The sequence below is a fragment of the Platalea leucorodia genome (assembly GCF_965183815.1).
Source record: "Platalea leucorodia genome assembly, chromosome: 10".
Lineage (NCBI taxonomy): Eukaryota > Metazoa > Chordata > Aves > Pelecaniformes > Threskiornithidae > Platalea > Platalea leucorodia.
The window spans coordinates 339945-366310 of NC_138832.1; the positions used below are offsets into that span (position 1 = coordinate 339945).

The following is a 26366-nucleotide window of genomic DNA, read 5'->3' on the forward strand; positions in this document are numbered from 1 at the left end:
GGGAGCGCCCGCCGGCGGGACCGGGACCGGGACCGGGACCGGGCCCCGCCCCGCCCCGCCGGTAGGAGCCGGCGCCCCCGCCTCCCCGGGGCTCGCCACACGAGGGAGGGCGTGGCCCGCAGGTGCGTGGCGGGGCCGGGCGGCGGGGAAGTCGCCGTCGGGTCCGCGGGATAGCGGGGTCCGGCGGCGCGGCCCGGGGCGGGCGGCGCTGCCAGCGGGGCCGGGGCCGGGGCCGGGGCCGGGGCGGGCTCGGCCGGCGGGAGGCGAGGCGGCGCCCCGCTTTACAGCCCAGACTTTGCCCCTCTGCCGCCGGCGCGTCCCGGCCCGCAGCTCCGCCGCGGGAGGTGCTCCCGGCTGCCGCCCGCGCCCGGCCGCGCCGCAGGTGAGGGTGAAGCCGTTTCCTTCCTTCGCGCGGCGCCTTCTTCCCTCTCTCTCGGGCGGTGGTCTCCCTGTGGGGCAGCAGCCCCGCGGTCAGCCGCTCTGCCCTGGTAAAACAGAAGCTGGTGAGCTACCAGGCAGGCTGAAATCCGCTTCTGTGTCCGTTCGCAATTCCTGTACTGTTGGGGAATCGGCAGAGGGAGGTCCTGGGGGTAAAGGATTCTGCTGTAAAGTATCAAGGTTCAGTGATGGATGTATATAAAGTGGGTTTTTTTTTTGTTAATCAAATGTCTTATTACAAAGAAAATGTAACTTTTTTGGAAAGAATTCAAGACTGTTGGTTTCCCTCACCTTGTACTAGGAGAGTAACTAACTGACGATTAGTCACGGTAAAGAGAATGTGAGAACAGGGTCAGTCTGGCCTGCTGGATCTTCGCTGAGTGATGGTGTTTTGCTGTTTGCTAAAATACCCCAGAGGTACGTGCCGTGTCGCGATCAAACTCCAGCCGGAGGTCCAGGCGGGACTTTTGTGCAGCCTCAGTAAGGCTGTCCCAAAGACTTCGTCCTTGGTTTCTGGCATGCCAGAGCACATTCACGAGGCACTCAGATTGCCGTGACTTCCAGTCGAGTCTGATTTATCCGATAAGTTTACTGATGCTGCAGCGTGGAGCTTTAATGTGGTAAGCAGGGAGTCTGCCATGTAGAAATAGTGGGCTGACGCAGCAGGGCTTTGTCTCAGTAGGCAATTTTCTCAACCAAGAGTCGCCGTTCGCCCGTGGTATGGAGTCTAAACTTTGCCCTTTCCTAGGGTTTGATATTGCTTGCAAAAATCATTAATGTGAGAGGACATAAAGATTAGCCCACGCTGACTCCCCGGGCTTGGTGGCTCCAGTCCGCGAGGATGGCCACCCTGCGCGCTGGGCACGCTTTCCCCAGAGAGCTGCTCCTACGTACTTTGACCGGCATTGAGAGGAAGGCCACTTCTTCGGCTGAGTCGAAAGCATCCCTTCGCCCTTCCCAGCAGGGCGTGTGCCGACAGGACGGGAGGCTTCGGGCTGAGGGCTGGCACCGCCCGTCTTGTCTTTGCCCGTCGCTGTCACTGCTGCCTTTTGCTGTTACGGCATGTGCGTGTGGAACAGCACGGGTACGGCTTTGCGATCTCCTTGCTTCGAAACCTCTTTATTGGCACAGAGTGAGTGGGTCCGTGCAGGTATTTCACCTCCCCGTGAACAGCACCGGTTACTGGGGCAGCCGCAGCAGGAGCGAGGTGGGTGAGGGCAGCGGACAGTGCGTAGCAGCGGGATTGAGCAGGCGCCCTGCCGTCATCCCCGCTCCGCTCGGGCCGCGGGGAGGGGGCTGTTCGGTGCCCGAGTTTCTTCAGGTGTGTGGCCAGGACCTTCTGAAGGGCTTGCTGACGGAGCCGCTGGAGCAGAGCTATACTGTGTTGATGGATCAAAACCAGCTCGGATTTAGAGGGGTCCCTACAGCCCCCTTTTGAGCAAGGAGGGAAAGAAGGTTTTTCCCTCAATTTAATGACTGTTTGGAATCTGTAATACTTGATTATCATTAGCTTCTGAGGATAGTACAGCATGTTTGGAAATCAGAAACACAGGTTTGGAAGGTATCTTGTCCATTGCCGTGTACTGGGGTCGAATCCCATATATTGGGTATCGGATGTGGTAAGAGATTTCACAGCTTCTCTGGGAAAGCTGTTCTGGTGTGATGCCGTGCTAGCTGAAAGCCTGCAGAATATCCAGCTTTGCTGCAAATAAACCTGATGTATTCATGTTGCTATTACCAAAGACGGGGAGAATAAATAATGACAACCTCTTTATAAAAAAACCTTTCTGTGTTTGACATGGTGCTATGTCACCATCCCCTCCTTTTGGAAGTTAAAGAAAACTGATTCCTTTAAGCTTTCATGCTAGGTCACATTCAAATTCTCTTGCTTTCTGTTTCTCTCTGCTGAACGTTTTCTAAGGTGCTGTTATGTGTCTGAAGAGCTGGACATCTGGTTTAGATGGCAGTTTGCTTATTGGTTACATCCAGCTTTGTTAATTATATCCTTGGATGAGATCTTTCTTAAGCCTTTTCACGTGGGGTTTATTTAGTTTGTCATCCACTTTAACCCTAAGCTATTTTCTTATCCTTTGGTGTAATTCTGCTGCCCCATATTGCATCTGTTTCTCCTTCATACAGGTAGTTCTTTGAACTTGGGTTCACGGAACTGTATTTTGATGCTTTCGGACAATTTCTGTAACTCGCCCTGATCTCTCTTCAGAGTGTTTCTGGTGCTTATTCACACCAAGCGTGGTGTCGATGAGAAGTTTTATGAGTAAGCTCCTTTCTTCGTGATATAAATCACGGGGAAAATATTTAATGGAACTAGACTAAGTAAAAAGCCTTGTGCAGCCCATTTGAGGTGCACTCCCTGGATTACGGAGAACCACTCTTTAAGAGCCATCTTTAAAGAAGTTAAAATTTAAAATTACTTCATAGGAACTAAATCATACTTCCTCAGGTGGCCTAGTAGAATAGAGAGATCTTGGCAGCGCTTTAAAATATAAAGGTACTTGCTCAGGATTCTTTCCCTGAGCTCTGTATGCAGTCCTGTAAGATGATTTGGGACATCAGAGGCTACTTGAAATTCCACTGCGCCTGGCAGCTCCTGCTCAGGACCCCGCTGCCCTGGGGCAGTTGCACAGCGGATAGGATTTACAGGTGCCTCTTCTGCTAACGTACCACTCGCTGTGAATCTGTTCACCTCATCTCCTACGGTGTGAAAGCTTATTGAATTAGCAGTATTTTCTCAACACTATGGAACAAAGCATTTGGAAGAGAACTACAGACAAAAATAAAAGGTGAATCAGACCGATATGAGAGAAGCACGTTTGGTACTGGGGACTGATCAGCAGGGCATAATGTCCATCCACCTTGTGCGCTGGTTTTGTTATGGGAGTGATTTCCTTCTTGGGTATTTGAATAATGATGCCAATAGGACTTCTGCCTGATTTTTTCATACCGTCTCAACGCGTCCAGTACCTTCAAACCATGTGGTCATATTCTACTTCTGTTTCATTACCTTTGTTCTTCTTTTCTCCCCAATAGGTGTAACCTCCCAAAGCGCCTTCACTTCAGGCTATGATGGGATTGTTTTGGTTGGTGCTGCTCTACATCCACATGCTATCACCCGCGTTTGCTGAGGGTGTCACCCGAGTCTATTACCTGGGGATCCGCGAGGTGGGCTGGAACTACGCTCCAACAGGAAAGAATGTACTCGCTAACGAAAGCATTGCACATAACCCGTACGTTTAGTTCTATGAGAATTTAGTCTGGTACTGGCTTAAAATAGTAATTTTATGAGTAACTTCATGCAAGTATTCTGGGGCATCTAAGCAAGCAAGAGACATGATCTGATAGGTGTCTGATCTTTACGAGCTTAATGTTTAACTTGGTTTATTGTAGGACATAGCAACTGTGTCAGTGGAAAAATGAATGGTCTGTTTAGCAAAGCATCCAGTGCCTGTACCCTAGAGGGAAGTACAAACCCGCTCTAATAGAGCAGGTTGTGCAATACCCTGCCTTGGGGTTTCATTTTCCTTAGCTCCAGCTGGTGATCAGCTTGTGTATCCTAAGGCATGATGACTTTTCACCTTGATGTAAATGACTTCACAGAGCCAGCTTGTTTTTGTTTAAATGGCATTTCAAGCCTTAGACTTAATGGAACTTCCTGTATGGAATTTTAGGGGTTGTTTGAAAAAGGCTTTTGTTGCAAAAGTAAATCTGGAAACTGCAATAATTACTTTGAGTCACTACAAAAACAGGTTTTGGTTTTAGTTTTCAAAACACCAAACCTTTTTCTTTTTTTCTTTGGTGGTTTTTTGTTTGTTTTGTTTTGTTTTTGCATAGCTTTCCACAGCTTTTTAAAGGCATTTGTGCTTGCCCCCCCTCCGTTTTCTATGGCAAATAACCTGTGTTTCTTGACCTGTTCTTAGTCATTCACCCCTCCATAATAACTAACACTCAGGTTTATACACATCTTTCAGAAACAGCACAGCAGGAATAGGAGGAGTTCACAGAAAAACATCAAGATCTGCCAGTGGAAAAGTCTGTTCTCTGGAGATGCTGAATAGACTTAAATTAGTTCACAGGAAAGGACACCCCCCCCAAAATTCAGGATTAATAAAGATGTTATTGCTGACTCCTGCAGTGATAGCGAATGCAATGTTTTTTGTTTGCTTTCTCTCATAACACATGAAGAGAAGGAAATGAAAATTCAAGGCCATTAAACTTAAAAGCAGCTTAAAAACTGCTCTGTCACTGCAAGCAAATTAGCTAAATGGGACTTATTTGTACAATGATTGCAGAAACCAAATGGCTAGCAATAAGAAAAGGATGTGATATTGATATGAATGATAGAGGTAGTAAAATGCTTGAAGAATTTCTTTTTGTTGGGAAGGACTGGACTATGCGTGGGGAAAAAAGAGGCAGCTCTGCAAAATGGAGTATGAATTATCTGTAGACTCTTTGCTAATAGGGGCTGCAGGGATGACTTTGCAAAGAGATGAGCTCTAGGTTGTATAGCGAGAGCCCAGCCCTTCACAATTTTGAATGACAAGGGCAATGCTCAATGTTTTGGTCCCAACTGTTCATCTTCTGGAGGTGCGCATCAGGGTTTTGCCTGTATTTCAGGGCTACTTAGGTTACTGCAGGGTGACTCATACTAAGGGGGAAGTGGGGGGGGTAACCTCAGCTCTTATTTAGGCCGGTCCCACTAATACCTGGACCGTGATTCATCTCTTATCTACTAAGAATTAGCCATAAAGAGCAAATATACTCATGAGTTGAACTTTAGTACCTGTATGAGGTTTTAACTCTGGATGCTGGTTACGTGCTGGGTACGTACCTGCCTGACTTGTTTGCCATTCTACAAATAATTCAGAATCTGTTAGGTAGAAAATCATTGTTTAGATTGTGAATTTTGGCCAGAGAGCTTGGGAGATTCCCCCCCTCCCTTGTGATTTAGCTGCAAATGCCACGAAGGCATTGAAGTGAGTTCCTAAAAGCCCAGCGAAGGCTGGAGCAGGCATGAGAAGGGCTTTGGTCTTCCCCGTGTCACCCACATGTGATGGTCAGAGAAGCACTATCCTTCCCGTTCCTTGTGTGCACTGCACAGTTCAGGGGTGTCCGTTCGTGCAGAGCCGGGGCCAGGGCCGTGCGTGGCGGCTGTGGTCTGGCCGTGCGTGGCGGCTGTGGTCTGGCCGTGCTTGTGGCTGTGGTCTGGCCGTGCTTGTGGCTGTGGTCCCAGGCTCCGCGAGCTGTTACTGTGCTGGTGTCCCCTGTTGTGTTCCACGCGCTCAGAAGGCAGACCAGTCCAGCGGCCAGGGCTGCCTGCTTCTCCAGCGGGCTGCGCTGCCCAGGGCACAGCAGTTGGCGGTGTGGGAGGAGGGAGTTCGTGGGTGGCTCAGAGCATGCTAGGGTAGAGTGCAGGCTGCCCTTTGTAATGCCAAAGCTTTCGGGCTTGCCTGGGAAAGCTGTGTGTCCTCGTCACTCTGCTGTGTTATCGACCAGCTGTTCTATATAACGCATGACTCATGGTGCCTTTCCCTTTTCTGAATTTAACAGCAAGGCCTCGACATTCCTCCAGCCTGGCAAAGACAGGGTGGGAAGCACGTACAAGAAATCTGTCTATAAGCAATACACAGACTCCACGTACACCACTGAGATTCCCAAACCTGGCTGGCTGGGATTCCTTGGGCCTGTCATCCGAGCAGAAGTGGGGGATACCATCAAAGTACACCTAAAAAATTTTGCTAGTCGACCATATACAATCCATCCTCACGGTGTTTTCTACGAAAAGGACTCTGAAGGTAAATGAGCTACTGCTGTAAAGGAGACAGATTTTTCTCACTGGGAGCTTAGGAGTATGCACTGAGAAGAGATGTTTGTAAAGCCACAGATGTGGTTAGCCCGAAGCTAGATTGCTGGAAAGCAACTGCGCTTAGGTGTTTAGTGAAGTCACCTGATGTTGGGTTAGCAGGGTCCTGGGTCTGGGAGTAGTTTTCTGACCTGGGCATTACAGTACACGGCCCAGATGTCTTGATTTTAGACGAACCTCCAAAGCTTGCTAGCGGGAGAGCGGTGCAGAAGGAAAAGAGCTGTATTCATGATTTGAAATGCTGTAGTATGAGTCATGCGTCTGATGAGCTTCAGGGAGTTCACAAGAATGGTGAAGTGTGAGACCAAAGAACTGCTATTTGAAGCAACCCTAGAGACTGTAGAGAGGCTGACTGGGGCACATTGCAGAGTGGAAGGCAAAATAGCAATAGGCAGAATGGGAATCATCTTTCTGACTCTGCGCTGACCCATTCACTGGGCAAGTTGCCTTACGATGGCTCTGTGCCTCAGTTTCTCTTTGAGAGAATGATGATTAAACGCTATTTCGGCCTTGGGATGGTGAGCCTCGCTTTGAAATCTGCTACCCAAGTGTATACGTCCAGCTCTCTACTGGGTGAGAGCGGCTCAGTGTAAGGTTACATGTGTGGACATCTCTGCTCTTCTTGAATGGATGTTGTGATTACTCAATTGTTCTAGGATCCCTGTATCCCGATATGTCCCCCCAGGATCAGAAGAAGGATGATGCTGTTTTCCCGGGAGGGAATTACACCTATACTTGGACTGTCCCTGAAGATCACAGCCCAACTGCTGATGACCCAAACTGCTTGACCTGGATCTACCACTCTCATATTGATGCACCAAAGGACATTGCATCTGGATTAATTGGGCCATTACTCACATGCAGAAAAGGTAAAAACTCCAAGAGAAAGCAGCTGAGGGCTGCAGTTTCATACTGTGAAGATTTTGTGGTGACTTGAACAAGTATAGGATGAGAAGATACTCCAGTGGGCAGCTGCCAGCTGCACGGGGAAATGCAGCATGACTGGAGAAGACAGTACCCGTGTTCTAGCTGGGTTCTGGTCATTACGTTATCTTTATCCCTTAGTGGCTGGGCAGGTGAGCTTGTAGGCCTCTTGATCCGAGAGAGCTGTTTGAATTCATGGTAAAAGCAGGAACCTTGTCCAGGACCTACTTGGTGTATTTAAAAAACGGGGACTGTTTGATTTCAGCAGGAGTGAGAATACTGAAGGTGGTGTGGTTCAGCCACGCAGTGGCAGAGCTGCTTGGAAGCGAGAAATGTATTAGCAGGAACATGTTAGAAAAGAGCGAGCTTGCTAGAACTCTGCAATGAGCTGTGCTAGGATGGTGGGGAAAGCATCTGTCTCTAATTTGTGTGATAAGAGTTACTCTTCTATTGGTGTTTTAATCCCTCGACTGATGTCTGCTTTTCTGCATGGGTGAGTATTCATTCATCTTTTCTTTCACCCTAGGAACACTGACTGGCAGTTCTCAAAGACGCCAGGATGTGGACGTTGATTTCTTTCTGATGTTCAGTGTGGTGGATGAGAACCTAAGCTGGCACCTGGATGAGAACATAGCGTCGTTCTGCACAGAGCCAGGCTCCGTAGACAAAGAGGAGGAGGAATTCCAAGAAAGCAACAAGATGCACGGTCAGTGTCACCTTGGTGAAGCTGCTGACTCTGCCCGGACACTCCAGGGGTGTCAGTGCGCTGGTATCTTGAAACGCACTTTGTGCTGTTCTGTGCCAGGGTGGAGGGGAGAAGGGAGGCAGCAAGCTCTGAGAGCATGTGCTAGGTAAGCAATATCACAGGGACAGTACCACAACTCCAGGAAAAAAAATGTTATTTTGATTTCATCTTTGGCTTGAGTGAGCCTTTGTTAGTTGTTTGGAGATTTTGAATACACTTCATTTTAGCAATGAATTGTGGAGCTGGGCTCTTCAGAACAAGAGGAGGAGGATGAGTTCCGGTTCAGTCCATCCTCCACACATGGCTATACTGCGATCTGCTGGCAGAAGCTCTGAAGGCCCCTTTTCTAATCTCTGATTTTGGCTTGCTTGGTTTTGCAGCTATTAATGGTTATGTGTTTGGGAACCTCCCTGAGCTGACGATGTGTGCTGGGGATTACGTTTCATGGCACCTCTTCGGGATGGGCAATGAAATTGATGTTCATACAGCCTACTTCCATGGAGAAATGCTCAATATTCGAGGCCATAGGACAGATGTGGCCAGCCTCTTCCCAGCCACTTTTGTTACAGCAGACATGATCCCCAGTAACCCTGGCAAATGGCTACTGAGCTGTCAGCTCAACGATCACATACAAGGTAAGGCAGAGGTTGGAATGTGTCCCGCACTCTGCGGCCTCCCCTTTTGTGGTCCATGACGCACAGTGTGGTAGGGGACAGTGCCTGGGGCAGCATTCCCACTAAGAACATCCCTAGATGAATGGGGTGATTCCTTGTCTTGTATAAATCGGGGTGGATTGATTATTAATGTGCAGGCCAGACTTACTGGGGATGGCTTGTACCACTGTATGATGTTCCACGTTGATCAGTGGTGAAGACAATAAGTTTGGTACAGCTGAAAGCTAAGATAAGGCAGTGCCTTAAGAGCTCTAGACCCTATAAGAAGCACTTGCATGGTACATCTGAGGGTAGCAGAAGGCTCTATTCACTCTCTGCCCATACTTCCATAGCATCCAATATCTAAGGTAAGAAGCTCTGCTCACTAGCACAAAAAACTCCTTGCTGTGGGAACCACCTAATCACCTTCTCCCAGCCATGTGCCTTTTGGGACAACAGAGGAGGAAGGGCCAGTTCGTGGTAGGAACGTGGGACTGTGTTCATTGCCTGGTCAAACTGGCCGAGAAGGGTTAAGCATCTGTGTCTTCTGCCATGTCTTGGACAGCTGGGATGGCGGCACTCTATGAAGTCCGGCCCTGTTCCCGGCAAGCTCCGGCATCCACCCCGGAAGGGAGAGTTCGGAAATACTACATAGCTGCAAAGGAGGTGCAGTGGGACTACGGACCGTCAGGGCTCGACCAGAGCAGTGGGAAACGGCTGAGCGAGGCAGGCAGGTAAGCGAGAGGCTGATGGGCTAGGGCGGTGTTTGGGAGGCTCTGGTCTGTGTCAGGGAGGCTGCTGAGGAAAATGTGGAATTTCTTTCTTATCAAAATACGTGCCTGCAATTCACGTGGAGTACATTTCCTGGGAAGGCAGATTGCCCCACCTGGAAATGTAGGCTGCTGTAGCTAGACTGTACTGAGAGCAGCGCTAGGTTCGTAGCCTTACCCACAGACTCCAGGAGTCCCAGCTCATGTAGAACATGAGCTGCCACGTTTGTCTCTGGGCTTCATTTCTGCTTGCTGTGCCTGACCTAGGAAGAGATCTGTATATTTGGTGAACTGTTAAGAAAGCACACCTTGCAGCAGACACAGGGTGGCAGAGCTAGCCTGCAGATACGCTTCAGTGTAGCCTTGCTGCAGCAAGCAATTTCTAGGAAATCAAATGCGGCGGCCTCAATGACAGCCTTCCTTCCCGCACGTCAGATGGTTGTGATAGCAGTTGGTGAGTGGTTTCCCATTCAGGCTTTGGCTAACTGAAACAAAGACATTCCTCCCCCTCCATTCCCTTCCCTGGGAAGCTGTTGGAGAGGCTATACCTCTTTCAGATGGAGAAGTAGGAATGTGGAGCGGTTAATGATTTACCCGAAGCCACGCAGCAACTCTTTTACAGACCTTAGAACTGAAAGTTCCTTAGACCTGTGAGCTGGCCTTGTAACTAAGCTTCCTCTCCTGCAAGGCGCGTTATGTCTGTCTGTGTGTTCGGAGAGGGTGGTGGTGGAGGAAACAAATCTCTCTTTACAGCTGTTATGTGGGGGTTTTTCAGTTATGATTGCAGTTGTCCCCTGGGCTGTCCCCTGGCCTCTGAAGAACTTGCTGTTTTAGCACTGCCTTTCCATTTACTGCACTGCAGTTTTGCTCACTGCCCTCTCTTGCACACCTGGTATGGAGACGCTGTTCAGACCTGTGCCATCAAACCCGGCCCTTTCAGCTGGGAGAGGGCTGCGTGCCAGAGGCGCTCCCTGAGCACAGCGGGTGGATGAGTCTGTAGGACGAACCAGTTTCACAGAGGCAAGCTGTGCTTGCTCCGAACCAGAGATGCTGCCCTTGTCTGAAAAGCTGCTTGATTTGGAGATGCTGCTGGTATTGCCAGAGGGGCGTGGGGGGCAGCAGGAGAAGAACAGGACTGATTTTTGTAGAAATGACCTGACATTTGCTTTTTGCATGTAGCCCTGCTGAGGAGTTCTTCAAGCGTAGCCTCTACCGGATTGGGGGAGTCTATTGGAAGGCGAAGTATGTGGAATACACTGATGAGAGCTTCCGTGAGGAGAAGCAGCAATCGGAGGAAGAGAAGCACCTGGGGATACTCGGTAGGAATCATCCAGCCACACAAATCCTCTTCCAGCGCCAGTGAGAACGATGCTGCTGTGGGGAGTACCCGTCGGCTGTAACTGTCCTCTCGCTCGGTGGTGCAGGGAGAGCCGCGGAGCGGGTCTTTCACAGCAGCTACATCTCGGAGTGAGGGGGGCAGGCCTAGGATGTGGAACGGTAGAACAGACAGAATTGCTCTTCTGCCGGGGCAGTCTTCAGAGGTTAGTAGTAAGGGCTGAGGGACACGGTACACTATTTGTAGCTAGAGCTAAACAGGTCACTGTAAGAGCCCCTCGTTAGGTGTTTTTGACTGAGCATCTTTGAGGTGTGCTACAAACCCCACTTTCTATGAGAAAGCTTCCTCTTCCGAGTGGAGACTCTCTGTTATAGCCAGGTAAGGGTGAGGGTGACGAAGAAAATAGGCAGTCTGCAGAGGCGAATGAATAGCGCGTGAAGGCTGTGACGTACGTGGTGAAGCGTATGGTGTGGTCCAATTTCCTGCGTCAGCAGTGACTGATAATCTAATGACACCAGAGATTAGCAACAGCAATCCCAGCAGAGGCCACGGAAGGAAGGAGCATACGGAGTAAAATACAGATTGGGGGAGAGGGGAGGAGAATAGTGGAGAAAGGCAAAAAAGAAGTATAAGCAGCTGAATAGAAGTTAAATAGTGGAGTTGTGCATAGGAGAGATGCAGTGTAACTGTCAGGAGCTGACAGCGTCTTGCTGGACTTTGGGAACGAGGGAAGAAAAAGGGGTTAGCATTACCAGCAACAGCCATGTTCCTATAGAAAGACAGGTGACCGAGGGAAAACTCGGCTATGACTTTGTAGAAAGAAATTACAGGTATTTTCTACTGGTAAACTAACAACACTGAAGGATTAATTGATGAAAATCCCCAGTCAGATAAACAAGGGAGTTACATGAACTCATTTGAACTGGCTCATTAAAGCTGGCTTGATAAAGTGGCTGGGATGTCTAGAAGAGATACGGGGCCGTGAGGGACCGAGCTGCGGAGCAGGGAGCTGCGGAATGTGATGTGGTGCAGCATGGACAACCCACGCCGCACGGGCAGGCGCTGGTGGCTTAGGCTGCCTGTTCTTGCCCTAAAGTACACGAAGCGGTGCTGTGGGGGAGGCTGGGTGGTTGGCTGGCAGCGCTGTCGTCTGTCTTCACGGGGCTGTGAGGCGCACCGGCGGTGTTGGGCGCACCGGCGGTGTCAGCCCCCTGCTCCCGCTGTCAGGGCTGAACGGCCTTAGGCGGTGCCGGTGCGCGGGGACGTCCACCTTTCTTCTGTGTCTCCTGCTCCCCACAGCCTGGGTGAAAGGTGGCCCTGGCTTCTTCGGTTTGCCTGGCACCCAGGAGGTTGCTCCGTTGCCGACGTGTTCTCTCTGCTACTTGTGTAGGCCCAGTGATCAAAGCTGAAGTTGGAGACACCATCCTGGTGACGTTCGTTAACAAAGCCTCCTGGCCTTTCAGCATCCAGCCTCACGGAGTGTCCTATGGGAAGGCGTGGGAAGGGATGTGGTACCATGATGGTTTGTAGCTCCCTTTTCTTGAATAATTCAATGCTAATGCTGGTGGTGGAGCTCCCCAGCCCATTTCTCCTCTGTGCTGGGGAGTTTCTGCAGCTGGGAAGGACTGGATGTGCTCAGGAACTGGGTGGAAGCCAGCCTGGTCCTCTGAGCCTGCCTGAGGCCTCGCCAAAGGAGGCTTTCCACTGAACTGGTGCCCAGGAAGGGTGCCAGAGGGAGTATGGTTCCAGAGGTGCTGTTTTTCAGATGAAAATGGTAAACCAAAGCTCAGACCGTTTCTAGCTGTTTGAAACACGTGAGCAGAGGAACGTGCGCAGTGCACTCCAGCTTAGATAACCGTGTGCTTCCAACGTTCATCTCCCCAGATGCAGCGGGATCCGCTTCATTATTTCCCGTTGGGATGCCCGTCTCTGCCACGGCACCAGTGGGAATTTACATGGTACTGAGAGCAGCTCCCTGCGTGCCTTAGACACGCTCGCATCACACCTCAGAGATGCTGGGTATTTTAGTGACATGGATGAAGTGAAGCCCAGTATGAATGTAGCCACTGAGCAGATGTAATCAAGTTTGTACTGGGACCTTGGGAATAACCATGCCGATCTCTATTTTAAAGGTCTGTCCCAGAATGGGGTTTCTGTTGCGCCGCTGCAGAACTTTACGTACCGCTGGACTGTGCCGAAGCACGTTGGGCCCGCGTCCAGCGACCCTCCCTGCCTGACCTGGATGTACAGCTCTGCTGCCAATCCCGTCAAAGACCCCAGTTCAGGTTTAGTGGGGCCTCTGGTCATCTGCAAGCCGGGCACTTTGGACGACAACAACAAACAGGTAAAAGGGGTTTTCCTGCCGTGCTCTTACCAGGTTCTTTGTTTTCTTGTAGAGAAAGAAACATCAGCAAAACATTAGGGAACATCATAAAAACAAATGTACGATAGTGTAAGTCCAGGAGAGTCGAGTCAAAGCCCCGAGGCAGGTTAACATCGGGCCAGCTGGTGCCCAGGTCTCGGGTGGGAATGGCTAGTGTTCTGGGCTCCCAAGGGCTGCCCTTGAAATGGTTTGTGAGCTCTGCTTTAAAACTCATAGACAAACTTGGCTGAACAAGTGTACCTTGGATGTGACTTTATAGGTGACTTTTGTCCTGAGACGTATGTAGCAAGCTGCTTTCAGAGGCATGTGGCGTATTCATTGCAGTCTCAGAAGTGTTGAAGACGTTTTCACTTACTTACAGGTGGTTTTCTTGAATGATATAACGCTTTGAGGTTTGGATGAACTGCATTTCTTCTGCAAGATCAGCTCATTTGCAAGCAGAGCTGACTACAAAAAAGCATGTGAAAATCCCTGTCGGTCTTTATGCTTTTGATGAGAGAGAGGTGAAATCTGAAGGGCGAACAGAACTTACTCCTGGTATTTCACTCAGGGGCAGTCTACTCATGGCAGTAAGTCCAAGGCAGGCAGTAAATTAATGTACTGGGGCAGCGCAAGACAGATTAGCGGAGTCTATGAAAAACAGTAGGTGTCAGAAAAACAACCTCGTGCCCTCCTGCCTGCCTTGCAGTGTAGACCAGGGAGCGGCGGGGGGGCTGAGCAGAGCTGCCGGGGGAGCCTCCCTCGGGCAGTCTGCCTTCCCTCCGCTTTCAGCGGGGGCACGATGTGGCTGTGTTAGGAGCGCAGAAGAGATCAGCGTGTTACACAGGGTGGAAATGTGAATCTTCTGAGCAGAGAGGATCGTGACTATATACAGCCCACTATGGGAAGGAGCTGTGATAATGATGAAACCTTTGCAGGTATTGAAAGGGTGTAAACAAAACAGACGAGCTTGTTTGGAGAGGTAGGACAGGGAAAAATCGCCTGGGGCAGCAATTCTGGCTCCACAATCTTAGGCAACCCTTTAATGAATGCTTAATTGGGAAAGGTGCACAGGCATTCCTCATGCACGCGTGTGCCGCAGGCTGGGAATCGCTCGGCCCTCTCTGCAGGGTGTCCTGCTGCGTACAGCTGGGGAAGCTGTATCGGAACGGGAATCTGGACAGCAATGGGGACGTTCTTCTGGTGGGGAAACACACCGTGCTTTGGAGTGCATTTCTTGGAGAATTAACATTTTCAAGGATTTAGGGTAATAAAAAAATCCCCAATCCGGGCCCACGGTAGGCGGAGGAGTGGAACATAGCCATCAGCCTGCCTTGTGGGCTGGGCTCTGATCTCAGGTCTGATTTGGACAGGTGGTGAAACCTGCACCTAAACCTAGGGATGGTGGGGGGAGGAGGCAATGTCTTCGTATCCTTGGCTGAATTTGGATCCCTTTACTCATGTGAAATATCATGGAAAATCCACAAGTGGTGCCTCTCGTGGAACAAGGCGGGACAGAGCCCTGGCCCTCAATGAGCCAAGTTTTAAGATAAAGGGGAACACGAGAGCCAGGCAAAACAGCTTGAACTGTAAGGGTAGTTAATTGGTGCATTTTAAAAATTAACAGTCATCATTATGATTATATCTTAGAAAGGGATCGACAAAGAATTTTACCTTCTCTTCAGCGTGTTTGACGAGAACCTCAGCTGGTATTTAAATGCAAACATAAAGTACTATTTGAGGATGGAAGAGACTTCTGTGAAAAAGGATGATGGGTTCGAGGAATCAAACAGGATGCATGGTACGGCCTGGTGCTGTTCCGCAGGCGGCGGGAACGAACCTGCAAAACACGGGGCGGTGTTCGCCTAGGGACCGAGCGGGGAAGCTGGGGTGGCTGGGTTGTGTCGGCCTGCAGCCGGGCGAGGCCAGAGGCAGCGGGCGGGACAGGGGACAAGAAGCACAGCTGCCTCAGGAAGCCTGTCCTGAGCCTGTTCAGGGGTGAATTACAAGCAAGCTACGTTTCCACTGGCAGGCCTGCCCTGTCAAAGCGTATGCACAAAATTAATCTCTTGGCCGATATCTACATGCAGAGAGTTAATGGTTTTCTCCTTTGCAGCCATCAATGGACTTATGTTTGGTAACTTGCCTGGGCTGAATGTGTGTGAAGGAGACAACGTGTCCTGGCACCTCCTGGGCTTGGGCAGTGAAGCAGATGTACATGGAGCTGTGTTTCAGGGAAACACCGTGCAGGTGAACGGGATGCGGAGAGATTCAACCAATCTGTTCCCCCACACATTTGCTACTGCCTTCATGCAACCTGATAACAAGGGTAAGTGCCTGCACATCTAACTTAGCAGCAGGAAAAGTCTCACGTCGTAGTATTTGCTCCTGTGGCTGGTTCTTAAGCACAGTGTAAACTCTTACAGGGTGAGCTGTGCTTTAGATCCTGTTTGGTCCCATTTACGAGGCCACAGCTCCTGTCTTTGCATCTGATTCTGGAGAAGAACAGCAGACACAGGATCTTGTCCCATATCGTCCCAGACTGATTCGCTAGGCTGCCACTTCCTACTCAGTATTTGTAGTAACAGCTGCGATGGACGTTGCTGCCTGTGACCCACAGAAACATGCAAACGTCTTTCAGAATAACATAGCAGACAGTTGCCAGAGCTTAACTGCCCTGTCCATGGCTTGTGGAGATTCACGTTTATGGCAGACTCCAGTCTTCCCCGTTTGCGGGATGGGCACGCGATGCCGTGTCTCATTCACGCAATGCGATGGCCTCAGCTGCCCGTTGTCTCCTCCCCTTTGGCGTTCGCAGGCTGGATGTTTTACTTAACCAGCATCTCAGCAGTGGTAGCACAGTTATGTCACTTCATTGGTTTCTTCACATCTAATAAGCTGGCTATTGTGTAGGAAAGTCTCCTGAGATGATTTTTATGTGGGACTTTGTTATGCCATTCCTGCTTGGTTTTTCTAACAGCCCCTTTTAATCTCAGCCTGCGGCAACCAAGCTCCCTAAGCAAACACCCGGATACACACAACACCCATACCCATGTCAGCCAGGACACAAGCTCCGCAGGGAAGCGGCTGTTTCCTGGGATCTTTAAAAGCAGCTGATTTCCTTGTTCGTGCTGCCTCCCTCAGGGACTTTCGAGATCTACTGCCAGACGAGCAATCACTACCAGGCTGGGATGAGGGAACACTACTCTGTTTCGACGTGTGGAAAAAGGGATCCTGCTCCTGCCCTTCAGTACAAGGGGGTGCGGACATATTACATCATGGCGGAGGAGGTGGTGTGGGACTACGCGCCTGACCGACGCTGGGAGCGGGAACGGCACAACCATTCTGCGGAGAGGTAGAGCCCTTCTTCTGGGGGAGCCTTTGCCAAAGTTTCTCAGTAGACCTTGGTGAAGCCTGTTAGGTATCTTGGCCATCTTGCGACGTGGTGCATATGCCGCTGCTGGTGGTGCTGCTGATGGGAGCTGCAGCCCCCCACGGCACTGCACCCTCCTTTGCAGCCGAAGCAGGTCTCTGGGAAACCCATTCAACTAGTGAACCCCCTGCCACAAGTTAGCTGCTTATTCCCTGTGAGCCTTTGGGTATCTCAGCACTCATTCTGCATTTCTCAGCTACGCCGATGTATTTTTGAGCAACGAGAATGGACTGCTCGGCTCCAGGTACAAGAAAGCGGTTTACAGGGAGTACACCGATGGGACTTTCCAGACCCCCAAGGCCAGGATAAATGGTGACGAACACCTAGGGATACTAGGTAAGGATATGCGCAGAGGGTACATCTTCCACTCACAGAGCGATGGGACTTGGATTCTAGGGCTTCAGCGGCTAAGGGCTGTAATCTGAAGGCCTCCTAGGTATTTAGGCATTTGCTGTATATGCAACTGAGGAGAAATTCGGCCTGTCTCTTATCCAAGTCTGCCAGCTTTAGAGAAAGCGGGTCCTGAACACAGCTTGTAGTAGAGAAGACCGGGTTCTTGTGCCTGCCTTTGTGCCAGCTTTCTTTCATGTCTCGGGCAAAGTATTTTTCACACCTGCATCTCTCTGACTGTAGAACAGAAATAACTGCTGACTTCTAGAGGGCAGCCTGAGAGATGGAGGTGAAAGTCTGTAGCTGTGAGAGAAATGCTTTTCGGGCAAAAGCAGGCAGTCCTTGGGAAGTGGAGGAGCACATTTCCACGTCCGATGGAAGTCTGTGCAAACACAGCTCTGTTATGAACCCAGGACTGTAAGTGGTGCCAGAGCAGCAAGGCTGAGGCAGTATATGCCATTCAGAATAGGCTGCAGCTCTGATTTGCGACACTGTCAGGCCAAACTGAATATTGTCACTGTTTTTGAAACCAGCAGCAAGGCATGATTAAGACGCTGTGAAATTTAGCATAGCAGTATTTGGAAATCAAGCCTTAGCTGTACTGGGCACAGTTAAAATGCACAACCACCTTCATTTCCCTCGTTGTGAAACTCAGTCTGGCTTTCTAAGACTGACTTGAATTGGGACTGACCTCCAATTCTCTTTTTGGGAGGCAGAGGTAAGGTAGAGAAGAGGGAGGGGAACATCATAAATACTATAAGGGAATATGTCTGGGGAGAAGGTGATGAGAGAAAGGTGGGAATATCCTCAGGAGATACGTGGATAGTTTTGCTAGTCTCAGAGTACATTCTTCCTATCTCAAGGCCCTTTTCTGTGGGCGGAAGTGGGAGATATTCTCAACATCGTCTTTAAGAACAACGCCACACGACCCTACTCCATTCACGCACACGGGGTGCTGGAAAGGGAGACGGGACAGCCGCAAGTGGCAAACCCCGGTAAGTCACTCTGGTCTCCAGCCGTACTCCTGTCTGGGCTTACGAAGCTAACTTCAGCCGATTGCTAGACTGCTTTCCTTAAGGAGGCTTAGATGCGCTTGTTCCTTATGGAGAAGGAGGCCTGGAGCTGAACAGTAACTGGTCTTTCAGGTTCACCGCAGTTTTAGTGATATCGCTTGTGTGGGAACGGCAGCCCTGGGAGTTCATATGCCGCTCTGACTTCTGGGTTAAGCATAGCACAAACTTTTCTGTGTGTAGCCTTATCCCCCCACTGAGTGTGGTCTGTCTGTAGGAAGGAGAGAGATGATGGCAGTTCACAGCTCAGTCAGTCCTTGGTAGCCCTGGGCTAACGGCCCCTGATGGGGGAAGCCTGCCCCTCTTCTTTGGGACCTGTACTTCTTTTGTGATGTGCACAATAGTATGAAAATAGAATGAAACAGGAGAAATGCACAATTGCTTGCCAGGACGCTGACTGAAATCACTTATTTGTTTCACAGCCCGGATGCCAATCTGTATAATTTCTGGTCCCCTTCAACTTGCGCAGGCTGTCTAAGCAGCAAACAGGTTTTCAGTCAGGCCCCGTCTTTCTGGAATCTATTACTCATACACAAGATGGTCATTATAAAAACGAATTTGAATGAGCGTCATAAATATACTTCAAAGAGATGAAAGATCATCTCAAGCTCCATCTGTACTGAAGAGAGGTGGAATTTCCCTGGTCAGGGCCAGCCTCAGAGGCGGCAGATAAACCAGAGTTGTGCTGATAGCAGACGGCGCGTGCATCCCGCGGCTTTGCGCGCGGGAGGGGAGCTTCCGTCCTGCTCGTCAGCGTTTGGGGAAGGAAGGTGCAATGTCCAACAAAACCAGAATTGAATTTGCGCTTTGGAGACAGGATCTTCTTTTTTGTTTTGCTTTGCATGCCGCTCAGCAAACTGGTGAGTGAGTGTATCGCACTGGTGTTAATGGTGCTTCTCTGTCCCTCAGGCAACATTGTGACCTACCGGTGGGAAGTTCCCGAGAGATCTGGTCCAGGGCCAAATGATTCGGCCTGTGTTCCTTGGATCTACTACTCCATGGTGGACCCAGTAAAGGTAAAATAGAAGTTAGAACCAGAAAAGCCCAGTTAGACCAATTTTTCACCCCCTCTAGAAAACAATGTGAGCTGGATACAATTTAGAGATTGGCCCAGCCAAGAGGTAGACGAACCGCCTGGTGACATGTCCAGCGTTGTCCTGGGAGAGGAAATCCTCCAAATCTGTCCTGATGTTTGTCCTTGTTTTTTCCTAAGACAAACCTGCATAAAACAATTACGCTGTCTCCTTGACCCTAACCTTCCTTCAGTTATTTGCAGGGTATGAGAACATCTCCCAGTAAGTCATGGTTTCTATTAGTGAGAGCCGTAGGGCTAATCAAGACAGACAGAAATTGTTCAAAATTAGGCCCCTTGGATAAAGCAGGAAGATTTGAGCACTGCTAGGATCAATTGTCATAGCACTAATTTCACAGGGAAACAACCTGGAGGATCCTGCAATAAACCATCACATTCAACCCAGGGATCCTTGCCTTTTTATCTCAAGTTGCAGATGTTTTTGCAGCCACAGAGTGGAGAATATTTTGTTACCATTCATATTTATGGCTTTTGGATTTGCATTCATAAGAGCATGTATAGTCTCTGTTCTTGTGCTTTGGTAGCTGATTTTCACCGATGAGAGTACTTCCACAGTAGCACCGTTTATTTCAAGTGAGGTGTTGCAGGGAACAGAAAATATGGTTGCTGAAAAGCAAAGAACTGCATACAAAGGAGAGGGTGAGAAGATCCTTGCCTCAGAGGTTTTTCTCCTTCATTCCGATTAGGATATGTACAGCGGTCTGATTGGACCCCTGAAGATCTGCCGGAGAGGGGCACTGGGCTCCGATGGGGTCAGGAAGGATGTACAGAAGGAGTTTGCTCTGCTCTTCCTGGTTTTCGATGAAAATCAGTCCTGGTACTTGGAGGAGAATGTGGAACGTTACAGTAAGGGAAATCACAAGGAGATCAACCTGCTGGATGACAAATTTGTGGAAAGCAACAAAATGCATGGTAATGCCTGTTAGGCACCCGAGCACCCTTTACTGTCGACACAAAGTTGATGTTGATTCTGCAACCTCTGTACATAGCCACCCAAAACCCAAGCACCTGACTCCTAGTGAATGCCCCCATCCTTTTCAGTTGTCGGTGGCACGAACAGAATTACACTGTCTTTTGCTCTCAGTATTGCAGCACGCACACGGCACAAATCTCTGATCTACAATGATCTACAATGAAGGTTAATTGTTATGGCCCTCCCTGTCAGGAGGAATAGCAAGACATGGGCCAGAGAGGTTAATCTCTGATGTGTCCGAGTGACTTGGGACAGGAAATAAAACCAAATGTGGAATTAACATGTCAGACTAATTTCATTCTGTTCATCTCTGGACCACTAGAATATGTTAGATTTCAAATTAATTGACCGGGCTATGTGGCTGTACTACATGGCTCAATTATTTCAGCTGATTACCAAAAAGCTATTCCTACCATAGTAGGGTGAACGCATTTTTCTAAATTAACATTTTATTTGTGATAGACCCAGATTGTTTGTTTTTTTTTTTCCATATTATATCTAAAGTATTCTCAGCAAAACAAGTCCCTTAGCAGCTGTGGAGATAAGAATAGTGAAGAGTTGTGTTATGTGTACTGTCATTACTGCTGGTTTTGTACAGGTGATACAAAGAATCTCCAAATATACGTGTCCATCGTTATTATTGTTAACCCAATATTATAGCTAGCGAAACCAACACGCTGAAGTTGGATGCTTGTTCTGGGCTACAGAAAGTGCCTATGGCAGATCTGGGAGTAAAACACGGGTGCTCCTGCCCTCGGATCATGTCTCTTTTCGTCTTATTCCCTCCGTGTCATCTGAGCGTGGATGTTTCCACGTGGGTGCTGTCGCATTCAGCTCACTCACTGTTTCGGTCCCTTGCCTGCATTTGCAGTCAAAGCAGTATTCCTTCTTGTCGTGCTAATTATGGGATAAAGTCCTGCCATGTAGCGATTTTACAAGTGATCAGCATGTAACGTGTACAGCCAGCACGACTCTTAGAATGACAGGGTTGCCTGTTGGCAGGATTTACCTGTTTTCATTGTTCAGCTAGTAAATTGTTCAGAGATTTATGTGTATATAGATATATACGTATTTCCCTACCATTGGGCTAAGAAGGCCATTTTTATGCATCTTGACTTCTAGAAACAACCATCTCTGCTGGCTGACTGCAAGTTTTCAGCAAGAGGTAGTTTTTGAGATTTATTTGAGCCGAGCTACAGCATGGCCTTGGATGCAAGTCACTTTGCTTCTCCTATCTGTTAACAGAGTGGGTAGAGCTGGAGAGAGACTGCCAAACTTTTGGGGGACTGTGATATGAAGATGCTAACTGCTGATGCACTGGTTGCTCTGTGAGCTTTGTAGCATCTAACTTGCCCTGCATGTGCTTCCTCTGAGATGGTTCAGCATCTTTAGCATTTCAATAACAGCCTTTTCTACTCTGTGTGTTGTTTACTGCACAGCAATCAATGGGAGGCTCTACGCGACCTTGCCTGGGCTGACCATGATCCAGGGAGAGTGGGTGAACTGGTACCTGCTGGGAATGGGTCAGGAGGTTGATGTCCACACAGTCCATTTTCATGCTGAGACCTTCATATACAAGGTAAGAATATCCTGCTGATGACAAAGCAGAGACTGACCACCGACATCATCACTTTTGCTTGACTCTGAACTTCTTGAATTGACTTCACAGCAGCTTCACCCAGCTAGGAAAGGGATGTGATTTTACACATCCAAATCTGACTCGCTGAGCCTCTGTATTGTGCTGAGATGTCTAGCTTAACCCTTCTTAGGATCAGGCGTTACCAGATCGTGTTTGTTTTCTCAGCCGCAGCCCTGGAGCTGCTATTTGAAATCTTCTGAGCTTTTAAAAACTGTAGTAGCACTGAAGTGGTCTCCAGTGGCACTGACAGAATTGTCTTTCTGAAAGACGCAGAGTGCGCTGCATGCTCACAGCCTCCCTTCCCTTTGACAGAATGGCAAAAGCTACAGAGCAGATGTTGTGGATCTGTTCCCTGGGACCTTTGAAATGGTGGAGATGGTGGTTGGGAACCCTGGGACGTGGCTGCTTCACTGTCACGTGTCTGACCACATCCACGCTGGTATGGAGATACTCTTCACAGTCTTGCCCAGACCAGGTAGGGAGCTGTCGCTGACTGTTACTGTGAAACGTCTAACAGCACTTTCTGCTGCTGCTGCTAAATTCTGAGTGTTTGCATCACTCTTACAACTCTTTTACATACCATAAACAGCCAGTTAACTGAGCAGATAATTACTTAAGTACTATTAATTTAAGATGTTTCCTTTGAATACAGTAATACCTGCAGCTGGAATGAATAACAAATTGGTTTCTGGGGTTCACATTGCCTATGTTATTATTAAGCTAAAATAAAACTCATGTGTCTGAGAAGCAATGTTCAGCCATCGGCTAGTAATTGTTCTTACTAAGAATATTACCTGTAACCTAAATGCACATCCTAAGGCTTCTCATTTCACCCGGGAACACTGCGTGGTGCTCAAGGTGAGTGACGCTATACTGAGTCTGGCTGCCGTGGAGTTAATTCTCTTCATAGCAGCCTGTACAGTGCTGTGTTTTAGATCTGTTACCAAAACAGAGTTGCTAACACGCCACCGTTTTAGCTGTTGCTGAACGGTGCTTGCACAGCGTCAAGGTCTTCTCTTTCTCACTCAGTAGCCTGGGGTGGGCCAGAGGCAGGGAAGGGACCCAGCCGGGACAGCTGAATTGGCCGAGGGATATTCCACGCCATACAACATCATGCTCGGCAATAAAAATGGGAGGGTTTTTTTCCAAAGTAACCAGTACTCAGAGACTGGCTGGGCACTGGTCTGCTGGTGGCGAGTGATTGCTTTTGCATCATCTGGGTTTTTTGGTTTTGTTTTTGCTTTTTTCCCCTTCGCTTATTAAATGTCTTTATCTCAACCCACAAGTGTTTGGTGGTGGTTTTGTTGTGTTTTTTTTTTCTTTTTCCCCTTGCTTTTGCCCTTCTGATTCCCTCCCGTCGCACTGCGGGGCGAGCGAGCGACCCTGCCAGCCGGGGTCAGCCCACCGCGCTCGGAGAGGTTGCGCTTTTCTGTCAAAGGCCGTGAGGGCTTGTGCGGCGGGAGCGAGTCTGCTCTTGAAGCAGGGGATGCAGAACCACTCTTGGTGTGATGCGGAGAGGGAAAACATTGACAGGAGAACAGAGAACCTGCAAGCCCTGGAAAGCCATGCTGCCTCTGGATCTGGTCCTTTTCAAACGGCTGCACTCTGGACTCTCTGCCTGTGCAGCCCCACACTTTCTCACCCTCTTTTTGTTTCCTTTCAGAGCCAGAGCTTGCAGTCGTAAACTTCAGCGCAGGTACGGTGTATGTTGCACGGCTGAGTACGGTCTGGGTGTGTGAGGCGGAGGAGGAAGGGAGATCTTCGCTCAGTACGGGGGTTTACACCTGCAGGAGGAGAAGGGAGGAGCAGGAACGCCGGCGCAGCCTCTCCTCTGGCAGGCTGGCCAGCGTCTTACTCTGAGCCTGGCTGCCGATGGATAACAGGGCGGGTTCCAGGCTAGTTTGCTTATCTCTGCTCCAAATGTCTGTGCTCTGATGATAAAAATAAGGAGGTTGGGCTTGTTAGGCTTGTTGGACCATGTTAGGTGAAAAAGTTTAGTGGCCTTGCATCCTGTTGTACTTGCTGTGTATGGATTTATCTTCAGAGGAAAGCGCAAGCTTAAACCGGCAGAGTTTCAAAGGGTTTTAAAGGAGGGTGTTGCAAAAGAGATGGGTTTTGATTGAAAGGGATAAGAAGAATCAAGGGGCGCCTTAGATTAGTTGTCCTCCCTTGGACTGTCGATGACTATGTGGTTTAGGGAGTTTTCACGGTCATCATTACTAGCTGAAGGGACTGAGTCAGCATGCAGGCAGGCACATCTGCCTTCTGGGCTGTTCTTCCCCCAAGAAAAGAGCCTAAGCACGTGCCCTGGGTCTGTCAGGTATTTTAAAGAACAGATGTAAGAAGATATTTGGTTGAGCAGCACCAGGGAGAAGGGGAGTAGTAGATAACATCCCTTGAAAATTTTCTGGCATGAAAGTCTGAATAGTTCATGGTGGTGACTTATTTCCCTGATTTTTCATCTTTCTCCACAGCTCCATTTTTCAGCTGCTGTGAATAAATCGAGCTGAGCTGATTTCAGAGCCAGCTCAGACCAGCTGAAAATACAGCCATCTACCTACAACTCTTCAGTCTTTCTCTACTGATATTTCAGTCATTTCCTTCCCAACAATGTTTTCCTCACTCAAAATGGGTGTAAAAGCGTAGGAAATGTGTCAGAGCAGTAGTGACAATATTAAATAATTCGGTTTTATACCATGCTCGGGCATCAGCCTGTGTATGCGCACCAGGCAGAAACCTTGGCCAACAGTTGTTACCTGTGCAAATAGCCGCTTTTCTCAAAAGGTTGCCGCTGCCTCTGCGCGGCAGCGTGAGAGAGCTCAGGATCTCGGGTGACTGAGCCCGTGCACTCTGAGAAGTGGTGGTTAGGACAACAGCCGTGTGCATGGGGAGCTTGGAGCAGGGTGGGGAACTCCCGGCAGCCCCGATCGGGACGCACGTTCTCATCTCCGTTTTTCTGTTCCTGGTCCAGCCGCTGACTCCCCACACAACCTCAGAGCACCTCCCTTGTGAGTGGGACAGCAATGGTTAGCCGATTGGGCTGAATAGCTGTCAGACACGGTGAGGTCCAGGGATGGAGTGATTAGGGAAAGAACCATTCATTCTCAAATTTCTGTGTGACCTCAGGGATGAGGGTCTGTTAGATGGATGGCGACAGGGTCTCCTTTGACTTGCTTTGATTGGGTTGGGTCTTTCTTTTGCTCCTTTTTAATATTTCTTGGAACCTTTCAGCTGTGGTGTTCCTGGCTCTCATTGGAACTATCTTTTTGTTTGTCTCTCAGAGTTGCCACCCGAGGATAAGGATGAGTCCCAGAAGATCATGCTTTTTGGAACTAAGTTGGTTCAAGGGCAGGTAGAGGCCACAGTCATCATTCTAGCCATTGCAGGAATTGTGCTCTTCCTGGTCACCTGCTTCCTCCTGGGAGTAGTCATCTATCTCGAGAGACAAAAGAGGTTAAGACGCAATCGGAGGTCCATCCTGGATGATGGATTCAAACTCATGTCTAAAAAGAATTCGGGGCTATAAAAGCCATGTACAAACTTTGGGCTGTGTGCTTGGAGCAGAGGCTGGATCATTGTCCACAGCAAAGATTTTGGGGCGTCATTTTAATTGTGCACCGTACTTCTAGAAGCTAAGGAGGGAAAGCTGGAGCCCTGACCTCTTCATATATCCTCCTCAGCACTCTGTAAAGAAGTCGTCTGTCCAAGAGAGATCCAAGGACCCTTTGAACTGACTGGAGACAAGTAACAGGAGTAAAAAGGTCCTTCTAACATACTCCCTTCCCCAAGAAAGAGAGGAGACATTTCCCCTATTTTCTTCACTCCAGAACAACTCCACTTGCTCTTTCTCAAGCAGACTAGCTTAGGCCAGATTCCAGTCTTGCTCCATTGCCAGAGCTGAGTTGGGATTGTCTCCCAAGAAACTGTGAGCCCTTAAAGTAATTGATCTGAAGGGGGAAGATAATATTTTCATTTTTGTGAATCAGTTAAGAATAGAGAAGAGAAAATGTTAATTTAGATTTGGATTGCTGTTTTTTGATGAGTAATTGGACAAACGCGCATTCAGGGCAGTACTTGTCCCGGTGTGAGAGGGCTCCATCAAGGACCATGACAACAGCTGTGCCTCACCACCGGCCTTGCTATGGCACATCCTTCTGCTCTCGGCACCCCAGGCCATGCGCTTTGATACCGGGCATCCTGTGTCTTGTGCTGGGAGAAGCAGCTTTTCCAAGTGCTGCAGAGCATCCCGGTGACTTCCCTGCATCGCCGTTCTGTCGGTCTGTGCGTGTGAAGGGCTGTACCTCAGCACCTGTGCAGCTCCTTGTGCAACAGGGCCAAGGATGCTGTGATGTTCTGTGATGTGGTTTGCTCTCTTTCTTTCAAATACATTTTATTAAAGTTATCTCCAGAGTTGAGCTGTTGCCGTGTTACTGCTGTGAGCCAAGCCAAAGGCTCAGTCCTGTGTGAGCTGGAGTTTATGCTTGGGACAGAAAACGTCAGGGAGTGCTTCCCCCATCGTGGTGCAATGGCAGTTTTGTCCAGGCAAACGTGGCAACAGTGAAGAAGGAGAAAGCTAAAGCACCGGTGGAATTTAGCAGCGTGGAGCAAACAAGGTGCAGTCTGTGGAGCATGAGGTAGTGCGGCCTGAGATAAGGGGGTGCT

General features: G+C 49.2%; 1 protein-coding gene across 3 annotated transcripts; it reads left to right on the forward strand.

Annotated features, from left to right (window-relative positions):
- Positions 1–26: 26 nt before the first annotated feature.
- On the forward strand, positions 27–26119 carry HEPH (hephaestin). 3 transcript variants are annotated; one of them, XM_082323485.1, is made up of 21 exons: positions 27–122; positions 3487–3683; positions 6004–6248; positions 6973–7185; positions 7767–7946; positions 8366–8620; positions 9204–9372; positions 10588–10727; positions 12135–12266; positions 12877–13088; positions 14757–14907; positions 15223–15435; positions 16251–16461; positions 16736–16875; positions 17793–17924; positions 18909–19015; positions 19779–20004; positions 21505–21644; positions 22017–22179; positions 23368–23400; positions 24986–26119. In XM_082323485.1, the coding sequence occupies exons 2-21, from the start codon at positions 3520–3522 to the stop codon at positions 25228–25230; spliced, it is 3471 nt and encodes a 1156-aa protein (XP_082179611.1). In that variant the 5' UTR covers positions 27–122; positions 3487–3519; the 3' UTR covers positions 25231–26119. The 3 variants fall into 3 exon arrangements, with proteins under 3 accessions (XP_082179611.1, XP_082179612.1, XP_082179613.1); XM_082323486.1 differs by lacking the exon at positions 27–122 and adding an exon at positions 299–382; XM_082323487.1 differs by lacking the exon at positions 27–122 and adding an exon at positions 2578–2713.
- Positions 26120–26366: the final 247 nt, after the last annotated feature.

What these genes read in the sequence shown, in the direction of transcription:
- HEPH (XM_082323485.1), top strand. Translation starts at nt 3,520, where the DNA reads ATGATGGGATTGTTTTGGTTGGTGCTGCTCTACATCCACATGCTATCA. An exon ending in GCCGCAAGTGGCAAACCCCG is followed by an intron (nt 17,925 to 18,908) that starts GTAAGTCACTCT and finishes TCTGTCCCTCAG; the next exon opens with GCAACATTGTGACCTACCGG. An exon ending in CTGAGACCTTCATATACAAG is followed by an intron (nt 21,645 to 22,016) that starts GTAAGAATATCC and finishes TCCCTTTGACAG; the next exon opens with AATGGCAAAAGCTACAGAGC.